This window comes from Lissotriton helveticus, chromosome 9 (genome assembly GCF_964261635.1).
Source record: "Lissotriton helveticus chromosome 9, aLisHel1.1, whole genome shotgun sequence".
NCBI classification, from domain to species: Eukaryota; Metazoa; Chordata; class Amphibia; order Caudata; family Salamandridae; genus Lissotriton; species Lissotriton helveticus.
Window position 1 is genome coordinate 636,981,025 of NC_136070.1, and position 13,306 is coordinate 636,994,330.

The 13,306-nt window shown below is 47.6% G+C and overlaps 1 protein-coding gene across 6 annotated transcripts in view; it reads left to right on the forward strand.

Annotated features, from left to right (window-relative positions):
• The window catches only part of LOC144782893 (uncharacterized), an 853,036-nt gene that overhangs the window by 350,254 nt on the left and 489,476 nt on the right, over positions 1-13,306 (forward strand). For all 6 annotated transcript variants that reach the window (XR_013601298.1, XM_078662148.1, XM_078662146.1 and 3 more), the window contains one exon: positions 7,907-7,972. Coding sequence is in view for 5 of the 6 variants with exons in the window: in XM_078662148.1 (XP_078518274.1) it covers positions 7,907-7,972 (66 nt within the window). In the remaining variant the exon portion in view is untranslated. The remainder of the gene's footprint in view (positions 1-7,906; positions 7,973-13,306) is intronic.

A 13,306-nucleotide genomic window follows, 5' to 3' on the forward strand; every position in this document is an offset into this window, starting at 1 on the left:
CACTCCACTGATAGGCATCCTTGCTTTGGGCGACAAAACACGGACACGGGCCCGCACGGCAGGGACACCCTCCGTTTTTTCGCCACTCTGAACCCACATAGATTTCTCTCAACAAAAGCTCTCTGGCACAACTAGGATACCCCACTGGTACTCTCTAGTCATCCACGGCCAGGACCAGGCCCCAGGCCATCCAAATCACAGGTCCTGACTAATCCACAGAGTGGGGGGCAGTAACCCCTGGCACACAATAGCCATTCTCCACTCTCCCTCTCAGTATAGCTACAACTACCACTGATCCTTCAACCCAGGGACCACACCCTCAGGCTGACCAGAGGTCACGGGCAAGAATGCCCCACCCTACCTCTACTTCTGGGGTTCTGCACCCTCCCAGGGAAGCACCCACCAGAACACAATTCTCCTACCAGATCAGGACCTCACTCCATCACTGGTCTACCACCTGGAATCTGGAAACTATTTCACTTCTGAGGTACAAAGCACACAGCACAGTTCCTCTTCAAGCAGGTGGGGGGACACAGCACACAGCAAAGTCCCCTTTCCTCTTGACCTGGAAGCTTCCTAATCTCCCAACCTAGGATCGAAACCCTCAGGTTGCACCGCGGTCAGAAGTACACCGTCCCTCTGCACCCCCTTCCAGAGTTCTGCACCCTCCCACCTTGGAGCGGTACCCCTGGAAGCCAAAACCAGGACCGCCGGAGTTCTGGTTACAGACTCTCCCCGTCCTCTAGACACAGGAAGATCCTCCTCAAATGACCTGTAAGTACAGCCTAGGCCCCTGACCTGGCGCTCCCTTAGGGAACCCTCCGGGCCCTGAGATAGGGTTTCGGGCCAACGTGGGACACACCGTCCCACACTCACTCTGCCTCCACTGAGACAGGACGTAAGTCCCTACACCCCTACCATCCTAATGGGACCTAGCTGGGCTACACATGAACCTCTTCCCCTACACAGGATCATCAGATACACAAGTCAATACTTTTAAAATCACTCCCTAATGCCTCTGCAAGACATCTAGCACACTGCCAGACATCCACCTTCTTGTCCAGTGCCTCTGCAGGACCTCCTGCACACCACCAGAGGTACACTTCCCGTGCAAGCTTCTTTTATCACAGAAAAAAAAACCTCACACCAACTCCTCCAGTTCAACACACCACTCATCCACACACTCCCCCTCTTCCATCTACCCACACAGGGACAGGAACAGGGATTGGGCACTGGACCTAGCAAGGGATTCCTTATCTATGGGAACCTCACCCTGTCATTTTCTCTCATCTGCCACTAAACATAAAAGCGCAGGAACACCATTTGAAAATGACACTCTTGAGGAAAAACAAAATCATAAACAATAATCCCAAACATGTGACTATCTAGAAATGCAGAGTTTTGTAATGTAGCCACCTGTCGCTGTGGTACTGCGCAAACACAAGTCCTAATCCTCACCGCTGTCCAACAATGTTAGAACTGGCTATTTCTGGTAGGCTAAGACTGACGCCAAAGCCAGGCAGAAAACACCATTCTAGTCAGGGCAAGGGAGTCACACGCCAAGATAACCCCTGCTCACCCCCTTGGTAGCTTGGCACGAGCAGTAAGGCTAAACTCGCAGGCAATGTGTAAAGCATTTGCGCCAGCACACAACAGCAGCAACATCCTAGGCACACCACAAAAGGAACTCCACACAAGGTTATATAAAAATAACTTTTGTATTGTCAAAACACATCAGATAGAAATCACACATGTACATTGTGCCAACTGGCACGGGCAATATTCACAAGGGATTATGTACAGGACAGGGCCACCTGGACCACTGTCAGGAATCAGCACTTAGCAGAAATAGAAATACTGTCAGAACTAGCACTTTGTAGATCATAGAATATAGGATATAAAATCACTGTAGCACAAATTAGCAAATATAGCACACAACCAGTAACTACTGGTAACAGGTAAGTACCACCTACGCAACCCTAACCACCTTAGGAGAATGTTCACGCAGGGGACCAGGACCTCACTAGGACCACCTGTACTAAAAAGAACAACCACCTAAGTATAAAATACATCTAGGGGTATAAGCAAGAACACATTGCACATGATGCATCACAACATTCAGAGGTGTAGGGAAGGAAAAACACATGATGCATAAAACATACATTCAGCGGTGTAAGAACAAGGCACATGATGCATCAAAACACATTCAGAGGTGCAAGGACAAGGAAGACACATGATGCATAAAAACATTCAGAGGTGTAAAATCAAGGTGCGTAATCATATTAAATGCATTACATTTCCTAGCACCACATCACATTGCGCAAAACTCACATTAGCCACTTACCATCATAAACATAGCAGGTAACCACATTGCGCAAACATCACCTTAGCAATTACTATCAAAACATAGAAATCACAATGCGCAGAAATCACATACCAGCCCCCTGGCCAACTGGCCATCCAACAAGGGGACTCAAAAACCCTGTGTCCAGAATGTCAGGGCGCGCTACCAATGCAGCGCCAGTCAGGGGTGCGCCACCAGCGCAAAACCGAAACGTTGCAGGTGCCCACTACTTGCTGGGCACCTGGGAACACCAACAGGGCCTAAACGTTGCAGCTGGCACTAAGTGCTGCGCAGCTGTAGCAGGACTGGCACCACTGTGCCATCTCGGTCCCTCTCAGGGACTCTCTTCAATTGCGCCTAAACGGTGCAGCTGCCCACTAATTGCTGGGCAGCTGGGAAATAGCAAACTGCGATCGGGCCCTCACTGGCCATTAGGAGCAAATCTGTGCCATCTGTTGGAGCCCACAGGCTCTGAAACGATGTGTCCCCAGGGGTCCTCTAGGAAAGAACAATGGCCCCCTAAATCACGCTGGAGCCTCAGGGGCTCTGAAACAAAATATGCCCTTGAGCCTTTCAGGCTTCTAAAACAAATATGGCCCTGTCGTTGGAGCCATCTGGGCTCGGAAAACACCTGGCCCACGGGGGCACTCTGACCCCCTAGAACTCTGGAGCCCCCTGCACTCTGAAGGTGCTCTCGAGGTCTTGGGACCCCCACGGGGGTCCTCTTCAATCTATCTACGTTGGAGCGGCCCACTGACACACGGGGCCGCTCTGACAAGGTGCCTCCAACCGGCACCAACAGCAGCCTCACGGAGCCCCCACAAGCCCTGTCTACTCACCGGGCTGTTCTTCGGCGGGCCGTTGCTGCGCTCGCTCTCCCCCCGGGCCTCTCCTTGGACCCGGGGCCTCCCTCAACCGGCAGGGCTCTCTCCTCACATGGGAGCCCTACTACCTCCGCCATCTCTGCTTCACCCTCGCCCCCTCGTCACACGGCAGCTCCTCGCCAATCAGAGCACGGCTCCCAAGTCGAGCCCCTCGTGATGTGGCAGCTTCTTCCAGGGGACCCGCCAACCAGAGCGCGGCTCCCCGGGATCAGCCTCTAACGTTGGCCCAATCACCTCGCGGCTCAGAGGACGAGCCTCCCGCAGCCCGTCAATGACAGTGCGGCGCTCTGGTTCTCCGTCCGCGGCTCCGGGCTGAGGACAACGATTTCTCAATTTAAAAATAAGCGAGGTGGGTTCTCGCAATGACCCCCAATGCAATCTCGGGGGAATCCTTTGTCAGGGACCTGCAGCATCGCGCTGCACAGCCCACGCCCCTCTCCCTTCTCTAGGAAATCAAATCAAAAAGCGCTTCCTGGCCAAAATAGGGCGCTGGGGGAGAAATAAAGCGCTCCAAAGCGCTAGTGGCAATAATAAAGCAACAAAGTGCTTCAGGACCTCAACAGTCCAAGACATTAGGTGGAGCACAGTAGCTCCCAGGAAAGAAAAGTCCATCAGGTATCCAGGGGCTGGGTAGGGCCCAGGGATTCCCCTGGGCCCAAGCAGCAGCACGCCCCTGGCAGGATTCAAGTTAGAAACAAGAACATTTTGGAAGGGGACACAGCCCCTTTTTATACAGGGAAATCCTTTGTCTAGTAGGGTGCAGGCAGTGTGAGAACCAGCTAGAACTGGTTATAGGGAATTCCTTTCACTGACCAGGCTAGGGACATCAGACGCACCCCAGGGGGTGGAGCCAGCATTGTGTGGGGAAAACCCAGCCTCTCTCAGGACCCTCAGACCAGACAGTCCACAAGCAGGCCCAGGCTCACTCCTCCCCTCACATCAGCATGCTAAACACTCCATTCACCACCGGGGCAGACCCTCCCAGACTCTTGGAGCCAGGCTCACCAGCCAGCCTCAGCCAATCACACGCCAGACACAAATTACACAAATATGCCAACTTCTAAAAGTGGCACTTCTACACTAGACACAATCATGCCGCATACATCATTACGCAGCATTCAATCTCACGAGTTCGCACATATCAAACTCGACCCTGCACTCCCCACACATCAGGAACTACCATTGGAATACATATTCCCCATTCATTCCTATGGGAGGGCAGGTCACTCCCCACACATACACAGAGAGCTCACGCACTTTACACTGTACCACAGTGAAAAAGTGCGCAAAGGCCTAAAATCACCAACACCAGGTTCCAGAGACAGGCTAGGAAAAAGCAAAAAAGTTTCGGGGTGAACCTGCCAAAAGGGCCAGGTCCAACAGCAACGTTTTGCAAAACCCAATGCTTTAGTAAACCAGCTCATCCTATGAGTGCCCACACCAGGCAATAAGCATAAACCACTCAATTATCAAGGAGAGCTTGATCTGGAAATGAAACCCCCTAGACTATCTTGTCATGGACCATATCTAGGACCAGTAACCGATCGATGCATGGCAGTGGCAAAGTAAATATATCCTATATTGCACTCTATTAGGTGACCTCTCCAACAACAGCAATTGGTGCTAAGATTGGAAGACTTTTCTATATAGTGTCCAGTGCCATGTATGTAACATCATAAAATATCTGTATTGTAATTGTGCTTCTCTGAGTCCTTTATTATGAAAAGTTGTAAGGGCAGAACAATCGTTAGTATTCAATTGAACTGAAAGTTTTTCTCGCCAACACGACCTGAGTACAGCCACGGTAGTTGTTGAGACAGTTGTCCCCATATTCATAAATATATGCAAAGGGGAGAAGATTTGCAAAGAGAATGTTGCTGAGTCTCACATTTATTTTATACAGTTTGGGAATTGTTTGTATTTCCACGATTAAGAGTTGTTTAGACTATATTCACAATTTATTTTCCGGAAGGACATCAAATTGTCAACCGTCCAAAGGTCCCTGATAATGGTCATTCCTCTTCTCCACTGATACTCTAACTTAATGTTGAACCCCCATCAACATCTTTTCTTTCTTCCATATAAGCACTTTGCAATATGATTGTATGCCTTTAGCTGTTTGTAAAGAAAAACCAAAGGAAATGATGGACGGAGCGTTGACAATACAAGCACTCACCCCCAGTCAAATGATCTGGGTTTAATCCATCACCGTTCTTTAGCCCACTCTGCCACCCCAGTTCAGACATGGCCATATGCAAATCAGTCTGACCCTGTGCCTCATGGGAACAGTCCAGCCCGAACTGCCAAGCCATGCCTTCCCTGGACCGGAAACAAGCTATCGAGGACCAGTTTCTGGCATTTCAGCCTTCTTCAGCCCGGCTTGCTTGAATCCAGTGGCAAAGTGAGCAAGGGACTCACGTCTGAGCACACCCTGCCAACTTATGGCGAACAAAGAAAAACCAAAGGAAATGATGGACGGAGCGTTGACAATACAAGCACTCACCCCCTGTCAACTGATCTGGGTTTAATCCATCACCGTTCTTTAGCCCACTCTGCCACCCCAGTTCAGACATGGCCATATGCAAATCAGTCTGACCCTGTGCCTCATGGGAACAGTCCAGCCCGAACTGCCAAGCCATGCCTTCCCTGGACCGGAAACAAGCTATCAAGGACCAGTTTCTGGCATTTCAGCCTTCTTTAGCCCGGCTTGCTTGAATCCAGTGGCAAAGTGAGCAAGGGACTCGCGTCTGAGCATACCCTGCCAACTTATGGCGAACAAAGAAAAACCAGGCAGTGCACTAGGCCTTTTTAGTAGAATGATTAATTGTCCCTGTATCCATCATAAGGTTCTGTGTACTTACTATACACAAACGACAGCAGTTTTCTCTCAGTGCAAACTTATCCAGGTTTATAGACACACCAGTATAGGCCTCAAGAGAAATGCTGATTCGTGGGCATCAGACCCAATTGGGGGGGGGATACAGAGCAGAGATGGGCTCTGATCGTGATGCTTGGGGTCATTTGCTTTTAGTGTCCTGAATTCCATCCTAGTATGGCTTTTCAAACTGGGACAAGAACAACCATTTGACAATACTTGACTCTCAAGGTCGGCTCAAAAGCCCAAGGTTTCTCATGAAGGTAGTGCAGAGGGCAAGAGTTGAGATCTCAACAGTCAGTGAACAGACACACTAAGACATTTACAAAAACCCATGGACTGGTATCAGCACATGATCAAGCCACTGACTGAAGGGGGACTTGCAAAAATAAGCCAGTGACTCAATGGGGCTATTCCAAAGCCCATCTCTGCAAATTATATAATGAACTTTGTGTGTGGTGTTGACATGACCTCTGCCAGGCAGCTAAAGATATCGTTAGCATACATAACAAGTTGTTTCTTATTTCCTTTTATAACTTGTTTTCTAGTTATTTTCAGATAAGGGAACAGAGAAATATATGTTTATTGAGGCAACTTCTCCAAATGAGCTGGGCTCCCGGTCCACCCTCTAATGTAAAACACAACCCAGGAGAACACCATGAGGGACTGCACAACTCCTATAAAGGATTCATTTCTCAGCTACTTCACTGAAAAGAAATATATATTTGGATGCGTGAGAGTTTCTTTTCAGGGATATCATTATGCATTCCTTTATGATGACTGGGGCAGAGTTGTGATTTCTGGTCAGACCATCGCTAAGTAATATTTGTATAAGCTTTACCTTATGCCTACTTGACTGTGGAAAACGTACTACACTACCACAAGTTGCTCCACCCACTACAGTCCTGCGTCTAGGTTGCCTGAGAAGGTGTCATGCCTTTTGGTTCCGAGAGGCAGTGGTTCCCGGCAGGGGTGCATATATGAGTGCTAGAACACCCCAGGGAGAAATACAACCCCCTCCCACAAGATTAGGATTGGAGCTGTGCTTCTGTACAGCAGTAGAAACTTAAACATGCCTATTTCAAAGTGGAATACTCAACTAAAACAGGTTCTATTCATATAATGCTAAAAAGGAATGATTCTGAGTAAAATAAAGTGCCAGTATAATGCTGCAAATGTTTCATTTTTGTGCCGCTAAATTTTAATTGTGTTGCCTCTTAAATTTGCAAATCCTTGCCGCGATATCCTAGGGGTCTGCCTATCTGTACCTATTACTAGGTTTACCAATGTGCACTGTAAAAATTGACGATATCATCTGCTTAATTTTGGATTTTTTATGGTGGCACTACCCTTAGACCCTGCCCCCGACATCCCATCCCTCCCCACTTTCCCACCTCCCTGTTTCTCCCCCTTCTGATACAGATAATTGTTATTGTGTTGTACTTTTTATAAGTTAAATGCCAATAAAGAGAATTTTTTTTAATTGCAGGTAGGTCAAATAAGAGTAAAGTCATCCTCAGATTCCTTAAAAATATCAGCAAAGGAATTGTATGTGAGGACTAATCCGTGCTGATAGCTTCACTCTTTCTCAACTTCGCTTGTGCAGTAAGGGAACCCACTAAATTGTTATCCATGCAGATATTGAGAAATAACATGAATAGGAGGACTGAATTCGACACAGTCCCAATTCTAAAATGGTTGTGCAAAGGGTTTTCCTAGTGTCCTTTACTAATTTGAAAAAAGGGGTGGTGAAATATGCTTTTAATTTGCAATATTATTGCTTACGATACCTTTCTCTTTCAGAAACATGCAGCGAGGTTGTCCAAATTACGACATTTATGGTGATCAGCATTGGCCAAATAGTCGTTGGTAAGAAATAAAATAAGCTGAATGTGGCATATTCTTTACCTCCCGTTCTGATCCACTTCTCTCTTAAGTTAACTGTTTCATCATTCCTTTCCTGAGTCATTCCATTTGGGGCTGCTGGGCTAGCTTTCAGTTTGTCGGGGTCCGGTTGAAAGAGGGTGCTCTCAGGTTCCTAGCGGGTGCCTGGCGTCGCGGGCGGTGTGCCATACCTCCCCCACCCCCCCTCCCGTGACCCATGGCACAATGAACGATTGTACAGTTTAATAAACTCGGTTCCTCTCTATTCTTGAGAGAATCTGTACTCCTAGTGTTTTTTAATATTTTTGACACTAGCAACCCCTGGTCTGGGTGGGCCTTAGCACTCCCATACGGCCGGGGTTCACCACTACACCTTGGTCCTGAAGAAAGCCTGATTAACGATCACACATAGGCAGAAACATGTTGACCACACCCCCAGGGATAAAACTGAACTTTTTATTTAGCTCTTTATCCCACACAATAGATATTTTATCCATGTCTGATTAGCAAAACCAATAAATAATTTTTTGGACACGATCTAGATATTTTTAAACTCACAATTCACTCTTCACTGAACACTCATTACCAGCACCACAGTAAACTGGCGTCGCAGCACACTTGGGTAGCATTTGGGCACTCCTGGTGGGGCCCAATGAGAAAGCATGTCACCAACTAGGTTGTGAGTGAGGGTTTTCTAGAAACCTAATGGGTCTTTTTCCACAGTAGATTTTCACTGTGACTTTCAAACATGTTTGCTCTTCTCTTACTTTGAGGGTACCCTCCTCTGTTGATTTCATGATATAATGCAAGGGGAGTAGGAGTGCTCCCGAGTTGTTTTCCCTTCCTCTCTTGTTGATTCCTATATAGCTTTCAGTACTCCTTGTTTCTCCATTCAGAACAACCCCTCTCTCCCCTGCTTTCCCTTCAAATATCTCCTATCTCCATTTTGCACATTTCATCTTTGGTGCACAACACCCATTGTTCCTCTCTTCTAGGATTATTGCTCTGCCCCTCTTCTCGTGTACATGTTCTCTATTTTAATGTCACAGTTAATTGAGTATTTCAATAAAACAGTCATTATAGATCAGCTAAAGCAAGAAGAAAAGACTTCACCAGTCTCATTCTCGTTTAAAAGGTTTGCTAATGCAAGAGAAGAATCCCTTTGGTGCAATCTCAGGGGGCCCGCATCACAAGCTGGCACTGATGATTGGTGATTATTTGTTCACTGTTAACATATGCGATTTGCAGGTTTGAGTTTGTTGCATTCCGGAAAAGCTGGATTTGCTCCCCATGCTACTGTAAATGAGTACCATAAATTCTGTGCGATAACACTCCCTATTTCTGATTGTCACTTCTGCCTGCAGGTTCCTAACCTATTTAATAGCCCCAGGCTCGACAGTATATGAAAAATTTCCATACCGCATTGGCACCAGTAGGGGAGTACTGGCTCCTCATAAAGCATCACATCAATGTCACTGGCACCATAAAGCGCAACAGACAATAATTCCTATTTTCCTATGATTTTTGATGCAGATCCAGAGCTCCCATCTTTTCAGAGATTTCCCAAGAGGCTCTCCTCACAGAATTGTTGCTTAAAACACTGCGAGTTTAGGGAATATGTCAGGCCCTAAGAGATTAAGTTTTAAACCTCTTTTTTTTAACCATCGACAAGCAAATGTCTATAACTGATCCTCACGAGGAGTGTGTCTGATGATTGGCACCAGGCATGATCCCCACTCTTGCTCACAGTGGCACAGTACAATGCTCAAGGCCACTAAAGAATAAGAAGCCAAGTTGTTTATGACCAAGGCCCAGGATGATCTGCAATCCTGTTGTCACTTTTGTTCCAGGACTTGGTCCCGCTCCAGGTCTCGCTCTTCACCGTCCTTCAAGTTGTACTGGGAGAAAAGATGACAAAAGAAAAAGAAGCACTCAGGTCCCCAAAACACTCTTGATCCCGAGGTAAGCCACTAAATCCACATCCACATGAGGCCCATATATCAGAGCAAAAATTGGTGGTTGTTCCTCCTCCACAGAATACCCCACCATCTGTCGGCCCAGCATCCGGCTCCTCTGGGTCTGCAGCCATTTTCCACTGCCTCGATGCCGGTTTACCCCGAGTTTCTGGTGTTGATCCCACTTCTTTTCTGCAGACTATCTGGGACATATTTCAACAAGCAACGATTCCCCTCTGGGGCAACTTCAGGCCTGAAAAGACCATGTTGAGCTGCTCTTGACTTACACCCTGCTGGTGTATCTACCCAGGCCCAGACATTCCACTAATGCAGATTGTGCCTCACCCGGGACCTGCTGACATCATCCTAGCTTCTAAACTCTCACCGACGAATCTGTGGTCACCACTAGAGCCAACTCTATTTGCTTCATTGGCGCTGCCTCTTCCACCAACTTTGGTACCTGAACCTCCAGCTGTCCCAGTGAAAACTCAATATCCCAGGCGGGGCTCTCAAAGACTATTTGAAGAGAGATGTTATACTGGCTCAAATTCCTACAGGCTTATATCCAGAGGAAGATGGATATCTTTGGCACTGATTCGGATCCTGTCCCTGTGGGAGATGTCATGCATCTTTTCCATCCCACCGCCCAAACCTTGTATGCGGCAGATCTATTGCTGCTCCAGAACGCTAGTGGATTGGAAAACTCCTTCTAAAGTTATTTCTGCAATCTGTGGAATCTTAATCAAATATACTGACCAAAGTTCTCCAATCAGCAACTGTTTCAGCAGACCCACTCCTGCCTTCCATTGAGGTTTTCCTGAACCCTATTAGAGAGACATGGTCCACACAAACATCAACTCCTGCCATTAACAGGGCTTGAGCTCAGGGATACTGGCCTACTGAAGAGGATCAGTCATTCCTATCTCTTCATACCTTGTGGGTAATGGAGGCCCAGGTGTCACCTAGTTTACAGGTTCACCTGCAAGATCATTTCTCAGAAGTTTTTAAGAATAGCCGGACTCCTGGTGACACATAATAAAAGCTGGTCTTGAAAAAGCAGACTTGGTCACCAGAGCCATGTTCAGACAGCATCAGACAATGCAGATCCTACAACAGCTAAATCCTCTGATCAGGCAATACAGGTGCAATGGAAAAGGTTAAGGCCATCAGTAAGAGCATCTTTCGTAAACCTCTTCATGTTTAACGTTTGCACCTCCTGTGAAGTCACTTTATCTTGTCCTTGGAGGAAAAGGGATCTCTCTCATTTTACCCCCCTAGAAAGGCTGAACATTGGACCAGTGGTTCCTTAAAGTGGTAGAAGAGGGGTATTCCCTGCCCTTCGAGGTGCCCATGTCCACATTCCCCCAGCAGCCCTCGCCTTTGCAGGATATTTGTGCATTCATCAGTAGGAGATATCAGTCCTGTTGCAGAAAGGAACTGGGGAGCTGCTGCTAGAGCAAGAAATTGGGCAGGGGTGCTACTCTCTGTACTTCCTGTGTTCCAAGAAGGACAGTGGTCTCGGAAGCCTCATTGCTTCTCTGCAGCTCCCAGCTGTTTATATACCATATCGTAGTTGTATTATCCATCAAGATCTGAACACACTGACTAAATGGAAGAGAGGAAATCCTTGAGCACCTACTGAACCTCCCTTAGCTCTAGTAGGTTGATGTGAAACATTCGCTCCTCAGGAGTCTAAAGGCCTCTGATCTCTAGCCTCTCCAGATGAGCACTATTACCGAGGGTGGATGTATCCGTCACAACCATGGCCACAGCTGGCGAAGGGCTGAAGGACATCCTCCTGTGACATGTACTCCACCCCTGCTTTTTCGATGCCACAGTAAGTGATCAACAGGATCCTTTCTGTTTGTCATCGTTCCACAAAGGTAGTCTATTCTGGGAATAGAAAAGGTTTTTCGCATGGTGTATGGCGCTGAATGTGAACCCTTTAAAAGTCTTTCTTTCTGATACCCTTTGATCTGCGCACTTGTCGGCAAATCAAGGCTGTGGAGTGGGGACTGTTAAGGTTCATATGGCAACATTGTTGTCTTTCCCCTGCCTTTCAAATCAGCCATCCCTGTTTAAATCACCGATAGTAATTAGCTTTCTAAAAGGATTAAAAAAAATAATTCTCCCACATGTTTTATCATACCTCGTTCGTAGCTAAACTTTGTGTTGTCCTTTTTAATGGGGCTCCTGTTGAGCCTTTTCACAATGTCTAGTTACGTATTTTGACCTGTAAGACAGTCTTTCTGATGGGAATTTTTTCGTGAGATGCCTCAGTGAGTTGCAAGCTCTGAGGGTACCGGCACCATTCACATTCTTGTTCCCGCACAAGCTGGTTCTCCGTACAAGATCTGCTTTTCTTCCCAAGGTCGTATCTCCTTTCCATCTGGGACAGGCCATAACTCTTTCTACCCTGAACATCATCCCACCAAAGACAAGAAGAGACTGCATTGATTCGATCCCTGACATGTTATCAGTTTCAGAGCAGTTGGTCATTTCTTTGAGGGCTATACTGTCTGTAAGAAAGGGAAAGCTGTATAAAAGATGACGTTATCCCATTGGGACCGTGGCAGTGAGAGCGACCCTTGACCCTGTTTCCAGGCAGGTCGCTCCCCACGCCGCGTAGCTCCATCTGACTGCGCCCTTGCTACCTCCCTGCTTCTGCCGTGTTCGAGGCACGCCTGGTAGGCCTTGGACTGCCTGTAACTTTCTCAGCTGTGTTTTTTCCCTCTACTGTTGCTCCGGTGTTTTTTGTAATTTGTGCTCACTGCCTTGTGCTTACTGCAGTAATTCTCCCAACTGTGCCTTTCTTCCATTGTTAGCCCGGTGTTTGTTTTTTATAACATGTGCTCACTGCCCAGTATTTCTGGTAGGTATTGTATTTTTGTTCTCCCTGATTGTGTTTTTTTCCCTCCCCGCGCCCCCTCGCCGGTCCTGCTTCCCGCCGCAGCGGCCCCATCCCCCCCCCGCTCCCATATGTCTATCACCCCCCACCTAGCTGCTCCTCCCTCCCACCTCCCCTTCTTATGGCGGCTGCTACGCGGCAGTGAGAGCGACCCTTGACCCTGTTTCCAGGCAGGTCGCTCCCCACGCCGCGTACCTCCACCTGACTGCGCCCGTGCTACCCCCTGCTTCTGCCGAGTTCGAGGCCCGCCTGTTAGGCCTTGGACTGCCCGTAACTTTCTCAGCTGTATTTTTTCCCTCTACTGTTGCCCCGGAGTTTTTGTAATTTGTGCTCACTGCCTTGTGCTTACTGCGGTAATTCTCCCAACTGTGTCTTTCTTCCATTGTTATCCCGGTGTTTGTTTTTTATAAACTGTGCTCACTGCCGTGTATTTCTAGTAGATATTGTATTTTTGTG